The following is a 17,057-nucleotide window of genomic DNA, read 5'->3' as shown; positions in this document are numbered from 1 at the left end:
GATTGAACTGTGTTGGAAAGAGATGGTGTTCTAGTTGATCAGTTTGAACAGAGGTTAAACCCTGCTGGGCCCCAGATCAGAAGGAAGGGAAAAAGAAAAGCATCCCTGCTCCCTTAAACAAATCTAGGTCATGGTGGGTTTGAAAAAAACCCCCACAACTTGGCTGGCTGTGCAGCCTGTCTGAGCAATGCTCAAACTCTCTGCTAGTCTATTCAAGATCATGGAGTGCTGGCATGCCAGCATCCAGTGACATGGTCAGTGACCAGCATCCCAGAGGGATTAGGAAATTGACCTTCAGGTGTATGAGGGTCAGTCACAATTGCGTGGGCAAAGGATTTGAAACCAGGTCAGACTCAGCTGTGTTGAGAGTTCAGCTCAGGTACAAGCCTGGCGAAACAGAACATGACAAGGATTTGAACCGAGGATTGCAGGGGAAGAAGCCTGTGATACTTAAGCCACTAAGACATGCCTTTCGGCACAGACTTGTGTGTCTAACACTCCCCAAGCTGTCCTACTCCTGCAGGGACTTTCCTCGTGATTGAAATATTCAAGCAAAAAAAGTGAATGGGGGGGGGGAAGGGCTTTGCAAGGGGAGCTGCATTGCCTATAAGTTGAGGACACCAAGGATTCTTTGGGCTTTTGAAAGTTAGCTGCAGCAGCTGAAGCTTAGAGGCTGGACACTGAATCTTACCTTGCCTGGGAGTACTATTATACTGTATTGGAATTCAAGAAATTAAGGAGCCCCAGCTGCAAGAGTTGGGCAGACAAAAGGAAATCTAGGAGTCTGACTCATCTCTGCTATGGAACAGTGGTTGTGTGACCTGCAGAAGAGAAGCTCTGTAGAGAAAGGTTAGACTAAATTAAGGTTGCAAAATGACCCTCTTGTTCTGTCTGTGTTCCTATCTCACTTAAGTCTGAAGGCCAAGAGCCATAAAGGCAAAGACTTAGTTTTCTGCCTCCTTTGTTTTGACAAATCAGCTAGCATTATAGCCATGAATTGTGCAGGTCAGCTAGCAAGATTGCCACTAAAACTTGCACTACACAGGATGCAGGAGACCACTCTATCCATCCTTGGGAAAGATGCAGCTTTATGGTTCTTTGCATAGAAAAAAAAAAGTGGGTTACAAGTCAAAACTATTCGTACAGGATTCAGACAGAACGAGCACACAGGTCTCTGCAGATTACCTCAAATGGCTTTTCTGTAAGCAAGAATCTAGTATCTCAGGACTTAACAGGTAGAATGACCCTAACAGAAGCACCCTTTAAAGAAACCCCCAGCACTCTTTTAGAACTGTAGAGTACAGACTTTTAAAACTGCCATTGGGACAGAACTAGCTATTGCCTGAATCATAGTTTGGTTATTGTGTAGTATGTAACCCCTACCCCAAACTAAAAATGCTGGTGGTTCCCCCCTTTTCCCAGAGGTTCCCCCTTCCCCTATCTGAAGCTGCTGGGGCCATGAATGTAGGAGTAGTCAGTCAAGATTGTTTAGTGGGGAGAGCCCAGGTCAGAGGGCACAAGGTGTAGTTTCAATTAAGTGCTCTCACCACCATATGGCAGTATTTAGAGAGAATTAGAGACAGTAGCCAAAGACAGACAGCATTTAAACAGTGCTTTATTTTTAATTAGCAATTCTACACCATACATGGTCTCTAGGAGAATTAGAGGAAGCTATTCAGTGTAAACGCTACCTACTTTTAAACAGACTTGAAGGTTGATTGCTATAAGACTGTTCTTGGGTCTAAGGTATTCCTAGGAGGAGAGCCATTGGCTAATAAGTTTAGTTACCTTATTAGCTTTTCCAAGGTATTCACCTGCAAACAGTCAACTGTGTTCAAGGTGTGATACTAGTGCTGGCCAGAGAAGTTAGTCCCCACTCCTCCCACAAAAGCTCTACCCTTTATACATTAGGCACTTTCCAAAGACCTTGCTAGGTACAGCTATAACATGGTCCCTAGTCTTCCTCCTTCTGAGCCGCCTCCTCCTTCTCAGACTCCTCCTGTGATGTTACATAGGCTCTGCCAGATGGGGTGAAGGGTCCTACCAGCCAGGAGAAAGGAGTGTTGTGCTCTACATACTCAAGTAGCTCATCTATGTACTCTTGGGCTTTGGTTATCTTCTCCTGGCTCTGGGTGGCACTTGGTAGGTCCTGGAAGGACTTGGCAGCAAAGAAGGAATTGTGGAGCTCTTCTATGTTCTTGAGAACCTGCTGCACTTTCTCCTGTAGGCTGGAAGGGAGGCCCTGGATGCTGGCTTTCAGGGTCTGACAGGTGTCCTGCAGCTGCTGAGTGATGCTCCGAGACATGGCCAGAGTATGAGACTCCACCTGCTGTAAGGAAGCAAGTTAACAGGTTTAGAAGACATGAAGTGAGCTAGGTCTATGTTTTCTCTGCAGTGATGTCCAAGTCCAAAACTGCTCTCCAGTAGCCCAATACCTTTGGCTCTGTAGAGGCTGCATTACTTCCTTCTGGCTGCTCACTGCTCCAGTTGAGCCACATCTGGTGCAGCTTCTGCTGGCCATCGTGAAGCTTCTGATCAACATTCTGCCTGATAGAGTTAATCTAGAAGGGGACAATCAGCAAGGAGCAAAGGATGAATCTCTACTACGAGAGCAACTTGCACATATGACTGAGACACTTAAAGATGGCAACACCAGCATAAAGAGGCTGCTAGACACAGGAGCACTGCTGGGACAATACAGCTATTCTCCTGGATTGAGCTTCTTGAGGCCAGAGAAGCCAAGACAACCATTTCCCACAAAAGTAGCATTAGGACAGGATACTTAAGGAGATTAGGGAAACAGTGTTCCTACCAGGTCAAGGACTTCATGAAACTGTAGGAAGGTCTCCTGCATGCCCTGCTTGGCCTGTCTCACTTTGCCCAAGGAATGTTGGTAGGCACGTTGGCGGAGCTGAGCTGACAAGGAGCCCAACTGCACAAAGTAGCCCTGATGCTGGACAGCAGACCCTTCAGCTCCCTCCACAGATTCAGCTAAGCTTGCTGTAAGGAATGAGAACAAGGTCAGACCCTATTGGATGAAGGGCATGGGGGTCAACATGAGCCACCTACTCTGTCCAAGTCCTCACTGAGCTGAAGATCCACAAAATAACCAGGAGCTTTGGTTTAGACATCCTCACCCCCAAGAGAAGATTTTATTCCCTTCAGCAGCTGGCTGGAGGCATCTGCCCCATGGGATTGTTTGGGACTGGCATGAGATCTTTCATATAAAGTTACTGCCTCCTAAGTGACCTTTCAGGAGTGTTTAAGTTGCAAGTATACTTATAGTACCATGTATTGGAGACCTTGTCCATCACATCCCACCCAGAAGTAAGAGTCATAGCTAAAGCCTGTGCTATAGGACAAGTGGAGTGTCACTTTCAGCCAGGTGTTCTCAATGGACATGATCTCCCTTCATGCAGGGGTCCCATTGAAGTCAACAGGCCAGATACCTGGCATGAGGTGGGGGTCTATGCAGAGCTTTTCAGCACAGATAGGCATTTCCCTGGTAATGGGGAGTTCAGTTTTGGTTTAACAATTTAGTCAATGGCCATCAGCTTCAGGTTTAGTCCCCATGAAGACCCAGGTGGGAGTTAAACAGGGAAGATGACTGCATTCTAACTCTTCCCTGTTTAGTCATACCAATGGCACAGAATCAGCCAGCCTTCCATTCTCAATATAGAGGAATACAAAAAAGATTAAAAGCAAACCCAGGAAGAACAGACATGTCAATCCAAGTGTGACTCCTTCTCCAGCCCTTTATTCCAGGGGTGTTCAAAACCTCCCCACTGCAGGCTCTATCTGGTCTGCTCAGTCTGCGTCATACCCTTTGGGGCCTACCTACACAGCAATTAAACACCTGTTGCTGGCCTACATCAGCTGACTCTGGCTCATGGGGCTGTTTAATTGTGGTGTAGACATTCAGGCTTGGGCTGGATTCTGGGACCCTCCTCACTTGCAGGCTCTGGCCTGTGCCCAAACAGCTACACAGCAATTTGTAGCCCCACAGTCTGAGTCAGCTTACCCAGGCCAACCACAGCCATGCTGTGGGTCTTATCCCAAGGACTTTTTCAAGGGTACATTTGCATTCGTCAGTGTGTTATTTGTGAAGCAAGAATCCAGATTTAGGCATCCAGAACAGAGGTCTGAATTACCCTCCTGTTAGTCACCTCATGTGTCTGTTTTTAACTCAAGATGCTAAAAAAGTCTTCCCCTCACAGGGGAACTTGCACACCAGATTCCTAGGTAATTCTAGTTGTGTCCAATCACTTAGCTATTTGTACATGTGGCTAGAGGAAATAGCAGTGACATCTTGAATATTCTGTAGCTTTCAGCTTCTCAGTGGGAACAAAAGTGGTCACATGACAGTAACTGGTGAAGCAGTCCCTTTAAGCACGAAAAGGCTTTAGGATCAAGAAAGCCATATTTTCCCTGAAGTTATTTTAGTTCACTCCAGGGCCTCTACCTAGAAGATTCTCCATCCCTCCAGCATTGCTTCCTGCTACAGATTTAGAGACAGTGCACACCCTCAAAGCTATTTAACCTTCTTTCTGGAGAGACTTGAGGGTGCTCAGAGCCCCTGAGAATATGGCCCTTTGGTCTTTCCTCAGTGACAGATCCAGAATGGAGTTCTTTGTACCTATCCTTGGCTTTGCAGGTCTAGCCAAGGAAGTGCTATTAAAAGTTGTGCCCACTTCAGAGAGTTTGGCCTCCTCCTCTCCAAGAGGACCTTGAAAAGAGGTGCACCATACAGGGCCTCTTTCCCTACTGCTGAAGATTAGGGCAGGTACCCATCCCTATAAGGCAGCAGATATCAGTGTGGGAGTGACTATGCCAGAGCCCAGGTTAAACCCCTCACTAGCCTCATGACCTAGCTGTTTCTTGAAGTCTAACCTGTTTTAGTCTGACTGCTGGTGCAGGTAACAGAGTGGCTGGGCCGTCAGCAAGTCTGCTGCATTAATGCTTAAAATCACACCTTCCCAGCCTTGTGTTCCCACTCCTTGTGGAAAGGCTATTTAGTGGAGGGAGAGACAGAAGTGTACTATTTGTAGTTAGGGCTCATGCATGTGTTCTGACCTAGTTCCTCATCTGTGATGGGGAGGTAGTGATCCACCAGATCCTCTGATTGCTCCAGCACAGCGTCCACTCCACTCATAGCCATTTGACCCACTGTGGCACCCATGACTGTACTCATGCCACTGGTCACCACTGATTTTGCAGCCTCTATGCTGCCCTGAAGAGTAACCAAGGAGACATCTACCACCTCAGACATTCTGCAGCTCACAGCATCCACCTCTTTGGAAGGCAGAGTTTCAGTGTCCAAGAGACCCTAGGGGAAGAAATAAAGTTTGTATAAAACTCCTGTTTCCACCTAGGCCAGTGCTGTACTACAGGGGCCTGACCTTGCAGGGACTGTATCAACAACTCCAGAGTTTGTCTTATAGCCGGATGGGAGAGGAGTCTGGGCACCAGAATGAGTGGGAGAAAGTATTACTAGAGATTGTGGGTGGGTTTGACAAGCACTTAAGTGACTGACTCAATGGGACTTGAAATCAAACTGGGAGGAACTTTCATGAGCAGTCAGAAGTACATTAGTAAATTTAACTCTTTGTTCCCCAGCTATATTCCCAAAGTATTTTAGTGGCAGGGATATTTATGGAAACAGCAGCTATGGAATATTTGCTCAGAACGAATGTCACATTAAGCTTTACAGCTTCAGGCTCTGGAAGATAAGTCAGACACATTTATCATGTGTCAATTATGCAATCTGACCTATATGCATAGCCATGACAGCTTGCATATTGAATACTTCACATGAACTAAAGCTAAGAAGTGTCCAGCAGAGAAGATGGGCTTGTGCCCTTTTTGGCTGCTTTAGGATGCCTAAGAGGACTGAGGAGTTTCAGAAAAAAGTTTAAAAAAATAAATAGAAGTTCAAGTCTCATCTGGCCTGAAAAGTTTAGTGAATCTCTGCAAGGGTCATGGGACCTGAAGTTGTAGAGTTGAGAGGGGAAAGTTGTTTCTTTTAAAAAGTCTATTTAATGCTGAATAATGTTTTGCATTAACAGCCACCTCCAAGTATTGATCCTGCCTTCCCCATCAAATGGAGATGATGATCATCCAACATCTTCCAGCTAAACTAACGCCAGACTGTTTGATATAAAAGGTTAATGTCTGAGAAAAGCCTCAGTTCATCATAAAACAGGAGAGGGCACAAGTCTTTGCTGGCCAACTAACTCTGTAGGAAAGATAATTTTACTTGAAATTACATGGAGATTATCAAGGAACACTATTGTGGCAAATTTGGACAAGAACTAAAGTTTGCTAATTATGAATTATTTGTCCAGCTCCAACTAGCAGCTGAAAGGGCAGTGGTGAGAAGAGGAAGCCTTCTTGGGAGAAGAGCCTTCTTGGGAGAAGAGCCTATTAGTCAAATTCTTTCTACATAGAATAAAGTATTTGCAGAGAATTACAACTAGCCTGAAGACTCAGGGGCAGCTCTGAACTAGCTCTCTAGAGCATGGAGACCAGACCTTCCCACCCATGAGAGGTAATTACCTTATCTGCTGGCTCTTGGACTGGCAGCTTCTCCTCCAGTTTCTCCAGGCCCTTACAACCACCCATATTTGCAATTGCAACTAGAGAGAAGATATAAAGCATATAGTCTCCAGATTTATAGAGGGTACATGCTGATTTGTGCTAAAAAAGTCATTTCATACATTGGAAAAGCATGCTTTGACCCAGTTGGCATTAGACTAGGCTGTTTGAATAGAGCTGGTCAAAGTTTTCACTGGAAATTTTCCCCTCAGGAAATGCCAGTTCAGACTGAAATCAGAGTGTTTTGCTGAACAGATTGTGGAGTTAAAAACCCAACCATGTTTTGATAAGGATGATGCACTTACAGACTAGAAAATTTGCTGTAATAGTCAAAACATCAACATGCTTCATTTAATCTCTAATAAGGTCATTTCAATATTTCTCAGAATTTCCTGCAAAACAATTGACTTTTCATGCAATGATGCTTCCATATTGGAATGAAAGGAACCAGTGTCCCACATAACAGAACTGGAGTTCCATCAGCACACATGGAAAGTAAAAGACACTGGACATAGATGGGCCATAAGGTAGGGAGCCTCCCAGGGCAGTGTTATTTCAGGTAATTTCCCCCTCCATACAGGGTGTTCTTACCCAGCCTAATGCTGCTGCTCTATTGTCTTTAGACTGAGTGGGTTAACGGGTCAATGCTTCAGATAGTCTGCAAAGAACTGCCTTTGAAGTCAATGGAAGCTGTGTGGTGAGCAGCTATGAATATGGGACCCCAAGAGTGGGAATGTTCTTTATGCCTTGAGCAGCTGGCTAACCAGGGGTGTTTTAGGAGTGGTCATAAAAATAAAGGGAAGGGTAACCACCTTTCTGAATAGAGTACTATAAAATCCCTCCTGGCCAGAGGCAGAACCCTTTCACCTGTAAAGGGTTAAGAAGCTAAGAACCTCGCCAGCACCTGACCAAAATGACCAATGAGGAGACAAGATACTTTCAAAGCTGGAGGGAGGGCGGGAGGAACAAAGGGTCTGTCTGATGCTTTTGCTAGAAACAGATCAGGAATGCAGTCTCAGAACTTCTGTTAGTAAGTAACCTAGCTAGAAATGCTAGAGATTTCCTTTTGTTTAATGGCTGGTCAAATAAGCTGTGCTGAATGGAATGTATATTCCTGTTTGTCTTTGTAACTTAAGGTTTTGCCTACAGGGATTCTCTATGTTTTGAATCCGATTACCCTGTATTTACCATCCTTATTTTACAGAGGTTACTTATCTTTTCTTTAAAATTCTTCTAAGAACCTGATTGATTTTTCATTGTTCTTAAGATCCAAGTGTTTGGGTCTGTTCACCTGTACAAATTGGTGAGGATTTTTATCAAGCCTTCTTCAGGAAAGGGGGTGTAGGGCTTGGGGGAAGATGTCTTCAAGTGGGCTCTTTCCTGGTTCTTTGTTTAACATGCTTGGTGGTGGCAGTATATGGTTCAAGGACAAGGCAAAGTTTGTACCTTGGAAGTTTTTAACCTAAGCTGGTAAAAATAAGCTTGGGGGTGGTCTTTCATGCAGGTCCCCACATCTGTATCCTAGAATTCAGAGTGGGAAGGAACCTTGACAGGAGCCATCTCTAGAGAAAGGGGAGTGGTCTCCTCCTTAGGTAGCTCAGGTGTCAAGTGATCTTCATATGCCACTAGGAGCATTTGCTATCCTGAGAACCTTGTCTGCAAGGTTAGATGAGCAGCTGAGGAATTAGCCTGTGTAGCATGGGATGCCTGAAGCTAGAGCTGCCTACACCAGTGCAGTGAAGACCCAGAGAAAGGTTTGCCCAAGATATGCATCTAGAGCCAGATTTTGGAAGAGCTCTGCACCCAGCTCTGATTATTCTCAGTGGGAGCTGCCCAGTGTTCAGCACTTTTGAAGGACAGGCCCAGATGTGATGTTCAGCAGTTTGGTTGTTCACCACTCCACACCTCCTGCCTCACCTCCAAAAACCATAAGTTTTCCTCACCCCATATATGTGGGACCTCCCTTACTGCACCCTCCTCCCCCCACCCTACCATTCAGCAACCACCCTCTCTACATGACCTATTCTGACTTCTCCTTCAGTCTTCCTATATACTGCTGCAAAAGCTGTGTTGCTTACTGCTCTGAACAGTGGCTTCCCCTTCCTGTCCACGTCAGATTTAGTCAGCTAGTTATGATGTTCAGTGTTCCATACAACCTCTTTGTCTCCAGTGCTGAGAAGAGCAATATTCTTTGTTGCCACCTGGAGTTGCATGAATTCTCATGGGGGGGAATCTTACTCTACAGGCTTGCTACACCTAGAAGCCCTCCTTCAGTCTGCTGTGGTTTTAGCCTTCTGCTCTTTTGACTCTGACAGTCATCTTCTAAGAAGTTCCGTACAGACACCCTCCCAGTACAAACACCAAGCAGGCAAGTTTTGAACTAAGATGGTGGGCAAGGGATGTTCATCACGGCTGTTCACAGCATCCCTCTTTAGTGTGGGTATAGTCTATTTCACATATAGTCTGTCCAGATCAGGGACCTGTGCAAGCCTTTCAGAAGCTGCTAGCACAACAGTTGTTACTGCTCACTTGTAAGGTAACTTCCCCAAAACAGCACTGAAGTCCAGAACTCTTCAGAACTGGAGCTATGAGGTGCTTCCCTCCCCCACACAAACAAGCTACCCATCACCAAACACACTTACAAAAGGGAAGGCCATTGCCAGCCCATGGCTTACTCACTCTGAGGCTGCAGGTCAGTTAGAGCCAGCTGTGCACTAATGACAGCTTCACCAGCCATGGCAGTCACTCCTTTCTCTGCTGCCTCACACACAGATTTGATTGATGGCTGGGTTTCTTTGGCAGAAGTCAGGGCAGACACCACCATGTCATAAGTAGACTTGAACAAGGGCAGACCAGCCACTTGACTTGCTGTGGTCTAACAAGGCAGAAGAACAGTCATGTAAGTGAAGTGACAGTCCCTACCAGAATCAGTCCTCTTTTTTACCCTCACTAGGTAACAGTTTTGTTGCCATAGGTCTCCTGCCTTGAAAGCCTTCTTCCAGTAGAAGTTAAGCAACTCTCCAGGTATTCTCTGTGATGGCGGGGGGGGAGAAGAGTTTTATACACATACCACAAGCTCCTTCCCCAGTCAAGCTCTCCTTCCCCATTTCTCCCTCTAGTTTTGAGGCAGAGGTGTGTTGTAAGCCACACTGCTAGAAACTCATATCAATGTACACATCATGTGCCCTTCAGCACATTGACAGGTCAGCCCTGGACCTCCCTCTTTAGCAGGGAGTTCTAGGGTAGCTCAGAAAACTAGTAACTGTGCTCTATGTACACCCTGACATAAGCTTGCATGACATGCTTCCTTCAGAGCAGGGACAGCTCATAGGAGTTGTCTAGATGTTCACCTGGAGTGGCCTGAATTCATCAGGCATGTCATTGCAAGATTACACCCAGCATACTCCAAGAGCATGTCTCAGAGCAGAGGATGGCCAGAAGACAGTTCCCAAGTGGGGGGAAGGGGGGGGTGGAGAAGAGGCAAGTAGCATGGGAAAGTCAAGCATAGAGTGGCAGATTTAGAGACTAGTAAGAACTAGCTCACCAATAGCTAGCAAGTGAGGAAGTGTATTTTTCCCCACTGTAAGCATCTGATGAAGTGAGCTGTAGCTCACAAAAGCTTAAGCGCCAATAGATTTGTTAGTCTAAGGTGCCACAAGTACTCCTTTTCTTTTTGCTGATACAGACTAACATGGCTGCTACTCTGAAACCTGAAGCTTGTCATTTCACCTAGGGCAGGCAATGGCTGAGATTGATCCAAAAAGTTTTATTAGGCTCTCCACAAGCCATTTGCATGTAGCATAAAACAAAAAAGTTATAGCACTGGTCATTTCTGGTCTATGTGGCAAACATATCAGGAGGAATTTAGATTAATAGGAGCACTGGCCAAGTTTTGGCTCAAATAGCAGGCCTATTCCCCACTCAGCCAGCATAATGCTGCTGCAGGTCAGTGAAGAATCAAACCTATGGAGTTCCACTGACCACAGTGAGCACACACTAGGTTATGCCTCCTAAGTGGAGAGAGCCACTAGTAACAGACCATTCGGCACTGATTCAGGACTAAGAACAAACCCTGCGTCACTACAACAGGGGCAAGATGCTGCCCAGATGCTGGTGAAGGACTAAGCTGCCTCTGTTGGTTGGCAGTAGCACAGATCAGGACCTTACACATGCTGTGGAGTAGTTACCTGCTGCTCCTTGCTGTCTGGGGCAGGAGCAGTTGTTTGGCTCTCGTCAGACATCTTCTAGTTAGATAGAACTGAAACGCAAGAACAAACCAGTTAAGTCAGGACTTCTCCTACAAGTTATAACTGCCAACAGAGCGAGTACAACCCAAGAACTGCAACATGTTCACTTTCCCTTTCTGCAGGGTGGCATTGAGGCCAATAGGGTACTACTGAGAAGTCAGTCTGCAGGGCAGCCCCACTGGGAGAGCAGAAGAATGATCCGGGCACTCAGAGGGAAGGCAGCCAAGTAGTGCTGGAGTCTGCAACCTGCACTGGATCACTGGGCCAGGTAGCTTTTGTTCAGATGGTTTCCTGGTCTATACTCAATGTCTCCCACCAGAGCACAGCTGCCATCTCAGATCAAGCCTCATGCTCTCGGAGGATAACAAGTACAACTGCATCTTCAATTCTCTTCCTCCCCCTCCCCCCCCCCAAAAAGTTCTAGAGGTGCCAAGATCCAGCTTTGTTCAGCAAAGTTCTCCTTCTTCCCAAGTTCTCATGGATTTCCCTTGAGACCTGGGAACTGGCTCAGCTCTGGGGAAAGCAAAGCCCAGCCAGGCCTACTCACACATTGAAGGCAGGATCAGGAGAGTTAGTCTGCACATCTCACTACTGCAGCTCAAGGCGGCCTTATGGGGAGCACCAGGCTTTACAGGGCCCAGCTCATGTGCAAGGGCCCATGCACCACTGTCCCCCCTGCCCCAGGGTCTGCTGCCCTTGGTGATTGTCTCCCCTCCACCGCCATTTTAAGCCTTCCCCTCTGGCTCCTGATCCCTTCTGCCCTTACGGTATTTAGCTGGCACACGCTGACTGGCAGCTCAAGGCTCCTGGCATCTGGTGCTGGGGTTTGAGGCCTGGTGCGATGCAGTCAGCACAGCACACCTCCACCAACAGTCACCCCCTGCTGGCACCCACAGCCCCAGGCTGCACAGTCCCACAAGTCACAGCTTGTTCCCTAGGACACAGCTCCTACTGCCCCAAAGCCCCACCCCCAAAGCAGTACCTTGTGAGGAGGAGCACATTTACCCCTCAGGCAAAGCCATGTGAGCTGGGGGAAAAAAGTTACACAGCCGCCGCCCCCCTCCCATTTGTCCCATGACAGCCATGGCTAAAGCTCACCCCCACTGCTCATTTCTGCAGGGGTCCCAGAGTCTGGGCAGCTTAAGAAACCTCTTAAAGTCTTATTTTAAGATTTACTATAAGAGTCAGTCCCCTTGTGTCATCACAGGGGCTCAAGTTCCATTTATACATGGCATATTTCCTCCTCTCTCCCCAAGTTTCACTTTCAAAACACCGCTTCATTAACCAAAAATGAAACTAGAAAGGGGGCATTATTGACAAAGCTGGATGTTTTGGCAAGTGAAGAAGTAGGGGCAACAGGCTGGGGATAGGGGGAAAATAAAATAATTTCAGTGAGTCACAAGGGGACCAGAACTCTGAAGTTTACTGATAACTAGACACCTAATTGACAGCGGCACATCCTGTTACACTGATTTCTGCCTGTCCAGAGAGGTCACCAGTTCACATGGAGGGTTTTTTCCAGACATGAGAACCAGACATGTAAATTCAGATTAAAGTTTCAATTCTGGAACAGTCCATGTGCTGGTAGATCCCATGGTAACATAAGGCCTTGCCTATACCACATGAGCAGCAGGTATTTGGGGTTTTTGGTGGGGTTCTTCTTTTGGGGAAACACAGAGCTTCTCCATCTCTGCATATGTTCAGTCAGGTCACAGGAATTAAGCTTTCCTCTCCACCAATGAGTTTCACTTCTCTTTTCAAATTATAGACTTCACATAAATTAAAGTGCTTGACCTTTAAGTGTCTACTCAGTTTGACATTACCCATGAGCAGCATACAGAGCGCCTTCATCTTTTCCAATACAGCAGGAGAGGGGCACTTTTTCACATATCTAGGCAAATTTTGATTACAGCTTTTCAGGGTGTTACTTATTTCTCTAGCCTCACCATGCTTTATAGTTTAAAGAGATACAGGCTTATTAATGTAGTCAGTTCCCCCTCCCACCACCCCACTGTGCTAATAGTTAACAGTCAAAACTGGTTGTGTTAGCCTAGACAAGCAGTAAAGGAGACAAGATTCCTTTTACTTAACTTGTAAGCATATTTTGCAGCATGCTACAGAGGTTTTGAGGACAGAATCTCCTACACAGATTTTCGGAGTACCCATTAGAGAAGATTTTCTAGAGTGCTTTGGCCAATCTGCTTTCTAGACCAGGTCTGGGTAGTCTCAGGTAGTTTTAAGAGAAGCCAATATTCTTATCACTTGTTGCCTGTCTGTCTGTCTGTCCCCCCCCCTCAGAATTCCAGCCCCATATCATGCAATTGACTGAATCTGTGTATTAGAAGCATTTCTAGCTCTGACTGCTGTGGAGGAAAAGCTGGAAGACCTGAACCCTGAAGGCTCAAAAACCCCAAATAGCAATAAAAACCCATCAAATTTATTTTACAAGTGTCAGGATTTTTTTTAAGCACCTGGAGTGGACCTTATTAAGACCTCATATTATGATACCCAGACATTACAAGAGGCAGGAAGCAGCTTAATGAAGGAGAATCTTCACCACAGCTTTAATTGTATTCAACTCCCACCACCGGGTATTTAGCATTTTTGCCAGCTCCTTCCTAATCAAAGGCTTTAGTTGCAGTGAAAGCCACTTCCTTTCTTACTGAGAGGTGAAGAGAAGCAAACAGTAGCAGGTCAGAAAAGAGACCTCCACACTCTAGCCTTTTATCACTCCCAGCCCAAATATAAAGTTAATCCTGCTGTTAGACAAACACCCTGCAGCTTCTTTCCAGTATTCTACCTCCTATGGAGACCAAAAACTTTAATCAACAAGATAAGAAATACCTTTAAATTTAAAAGAGCATTAAAACAGGAGAATAGGTCTCTCTGAGAGAGAGAGAGAGAGGGGCAGCAATAGAAAAATCACCCCGCTGCTTAAAAACAATCACTCCTCTTCCCCCCACGTTGGCACAGCAAGGAGAAACAACTGACTACATTATATTAAAAAAACAGAACCATCAGGGTTTACACAATTCTAACACTTAGAAACCAGCCCACTCACCTCTGTTCCTGCCTGAATTTCTACTCACCAATCCAAGCACTATACAGTGCACCCTTCACTCTGCCCTTAATATACAGCTACTGGGATGAGCAAATGGGGAGCACATGGAAGTCAGGTGCATTGCTTGTCCTGACCAATGGGAGATGGAATGTGGTTGCAGTCTTATTGGGATCCAGAAAGAGAGAATCCTAGGTGGAAAGTGATTTGTTCACCACATGTGACACCAATTGAGACCGCCAGCTCGTTGATTGACAGCTACCTTTCAACCAGCTGGTCTGTCCTGGAAGGCATAGCCTACGTCACAACAGTTGCTAGTTAGGAAAAGCATTTCTCATTATGAATGTGTGACTCTGCAATACAAGTTCCGGCGCCAAGCGTTGTAAGAAAGCTTAAGTGATGAAGTTTGACATAGCTGAAGACATTTCAATGACAAATAAAAAAATGTCATAAGTGATGGAAGATGACATAGACCAGGGATCAGTAACCTTTGGCACGCAGCCCATCAGGGAAATCCGCTGGCGGGCTGGGACGGTTTGTTTACCTGCAGCGTCCGCCGGTTTGGCCTACTGTAGCTCCCACTGGCCGTGGTTCGCCATTCCAGGCCAACGGGGGCTGAGGGAAGCAGCAGCCAGCACATCCCTCGGCCCACCAGAATGTTTCAAAGGGTGGCATGGTAGTTCCTATGGCTCCTGTCCCGCACGGCTGGCTGGGCTTGCCTTCCTGCTCTAGGCATTGCAGCCTGTAGGGTCCCAACGCCACTCAGGTTAGGCCCAGCCATCATGATAACAGGAGGCAAGTAAGCCCCGGGGGGCAGGATCCGACCGAAACCACCCCAGGACAGGGCCGTGACCGGGGTGGGGTGAGCAGGGCAGCTGCTCAAGGTGCAAAGCTGCAGGGTAGCTTAGGCCGGCAATGCCAGGCAGCTAGGGCCAGCCATGTGCGGCGGGGCTCGGTGGGGCCAGTCCCACGTGTACAGTTACCATCTTTGAAATGCAAAAAACTGACACCACCCCCCACAAGGCAAGCCTGCTGCAACCCCAACTCCCAACCACAAAGCAACTCCGCATCCCCCCTTCAACAGCCAACCATAGTATGTAGAGAGATAACACATATAAGATGGATAATGTTGCACGTTTCCTCACTCTCTCATGACTCAAACCCTCTCTCACACACGCGCGCGGTGTGCTTATGTGTTGGTGGGTAGACAGCTGCTGTATTATCAACAGTTTTGATCTGTTATTGGCTAAACTGCAGAAGTGGGAATACTGCAGTATCTTCAGCTGGACACTGAAATGTTTAACATTAGAGATCCCAGTGTAGTGTGATAATAATGCAAATCTTAGACCCACGTACGCCCCCCACCCCCAGCAGATTAAATTATTTTTCTGGCAACTGGCAAATCAATAAAAAACGCGGCTAGGCCCATCAAATACCAGCCAGGTTGTAACCCTACCCATGCAGCGGGCTCAGGGAGGGCACGCCACCTTCATTGCCTGACTCATCTCAGCTAGCCACCAAGTCTGTCTAGGTTGGGAGGGCACAACCAAAAAACCAGGGGGTGGGGCACACGAGCTCGTGTGCCCCCACGTGCCACCTCTGGTAGGGGGCACAAATATGCTTGCTCACCCTTGGTGCTAAAATGCCTAGTGATGGCTCTGCCCCAGAGCCTCCATCCCCAGACTATTTACTGGGTCACGACTGGCCATAAATACTTACAAATGGGTCCTGAGCCCAAAAAGGTTGAGAACCACTGCTATAAACAATGACACTGACCTAAGGCCCAGGCTACGCAATAGTCAGGCTTGGACCAATGATAAGTTTTAAGATCAGCACTTTATGATTTCCATTCCCCTTTCCTCAGAGTTAAAATAGGTAATTTGTTATAGCACCTCCAACCCCTCCAGGTATATTTAAGTGCGCCCAGGCCACAAACTGTCACCTCACTCAGGATGGATCATGTGGTTCTCCTACTCTCAGACTGAGCCTTGGATTGCAGTTCCCAGGTGCTAACTGTGATTACCTTAGCACAGAGGTGCTGGAACTAGGGATGCTGGGGGTGCGACAACACCCCCTGGTTTGCAGTGGTTTCTATCATTTACAGGGTTTACAGTTTTGTTCAATGGCTTTCAGCATCCCTACTATACAGATTGTTCCAGTGCCTATGCCTCAGCAGGCCTGACTTGTGTTCAGTACCTGCAGCTCTGTTCCTTTTCGATTTGGGAGCAATGATATTGGTAAACCAGTGACCAAGCAGCCTCCATAGAGCAAAGCATTATTTGCTTAGAACAAAAGCTTTCAGAGCAAACAGATCTTTAAAACAATAGAACAGGCCGTACCGTTCCCTGGATCTTGGAAGGCCCTATGGCTTAGACTCCATGGGCAGAGTCTCTCTCTGTGTCCACCTATCTCCCTGGAGTCAGATTCTGACAAGTGTCCCCCCACCAGGAAAGGATTTAAATTTTTTTTTTTAATCTCCAGGCTCTAACTTCAGCGAAACAAGGCCTGCAACTTGTGGTAGACAGGATCTCTGGATCTAGCAGCTTGCTTCATTGTCTTTCTAGTGTGCGTGGGGGTGGCCTTGTCTATATGTATTGTGTTGCTTTCCTGTTTGCCCCCTGTTAAGTTAGATAGATACAATCATATCAGAAATCCCAATAACCCACCATTGTTATACAGGTTTCAGAGTGGTAGCCATGTTAGTCTGTATCAGCAAAAAAGCCAAGGAGTACTTGTGGCACCTTAGAGACTAACAAATTTATTTGGGCATAAGCTTTCATGGGCTAAAACCCACTTCATCAGATGCAAGTCAATAATACCAACAACATTTAAAACATGCTCTAAGAAAAATCTGCGAAAAGTGGCATTCTACAAGAGGGGGGTGGGGAGGAGTGCAAAAGTTTTTATTGGCAATCACAAGGAGCAAGCTCCTTAACTCAGCCATGGCGTTGCTACTTATAACATTGCCACCCAGAAGCCATTACCATAAACATGTTAGGTGAGCCCTCTGTGTATTTTTAAAATCCATTGGCTCATTAGGATCCAAGAACTAGAAGAATCAGCTTGAATTGCATGAGGTGAATGAACAATTGCAACTTAACTGAAGTCTGTATCTCTCCCAATTGCTCTTCTTTTTCCATCCTCATTGGTCAAGGCAC

The 17,057-nt window shown here is 46.5% G+C and overlaps 1 protein-coding gene across 1 annotated transcript; it reads right to left on the bottom strand.

Moving 5' to 3' along the window:
- Nucleotides 1-1,599: 1,599 nt before the first annotated feature.
- On the bottom strand, nt 1,600-14,032 carry LOC102941700 (perilipin-3-like). Its single transcript, XM_007057199.4, has 8 exons — nt 13,903-14,032; nt 10,782-10,852; nt 9,274-9,469; nt 6,556-6,635; nt 5,074-5,326; nt 2,813-3,000; nt 2,436-2,561; nt 1,600-2,329 (listed from the first exon to the last, which is right to left on the bottom strand). Exons 2-8 carry the CDS (start codon nt 10,833-10,835, stop codon nt 1,955-1,957), a joined length of 1,272 nt encoding a protein of 423 aa, XP_007057261.2. The 5' UTR covers nt 10,836-10,852; nt 13,903-14,032; the 3' UTR covers nt 1,600-1,954.
- Nucleotides 14,033-17,057: the final 3,025 nt, after the last annotated feature.

This window comes from Chelonia mydas, chromosome 13, assembly GCF_015237465.2.
Source record: "Chelonia mydas isolate rCheMyd1 chromosome 13, rCheMyd1.pri.v2, whole genome shotgun sequence".
In the NCBI taxonomy this organism is placed as follows: Eukaryota; Metazoa; Chordata; order Testudines; family Cheloniidae; genus Chelonia; species Chelonia mydas.
This window is presented reverse-complemented; position numbering and strand designations above follow the sequence as displayed.

Coding starts and splice junctions, on each gene's coding strand:
- LOC102941700 (XM_007057199.4), bottom strand. CDS start 10,835: ATGTCTGACGAGAGCCAAACAACTGCTCCTGCCCCAGACAGCAAGGAG. Junction 5,327..6,555: donor TCCAAGAGCCAGCAGATAAG/GTAATTACCTCT, acceptor TTCTTCCCCTAG/GGTCTCTTGGACACTGAAAC. Junction 2,562..2,812: donor TTCATGAAGTCCTTGACCTG/GTAGGAACACTG, acceptor GTCCCCTTCTAG/ATTAACTCTATCAGGCAGAA.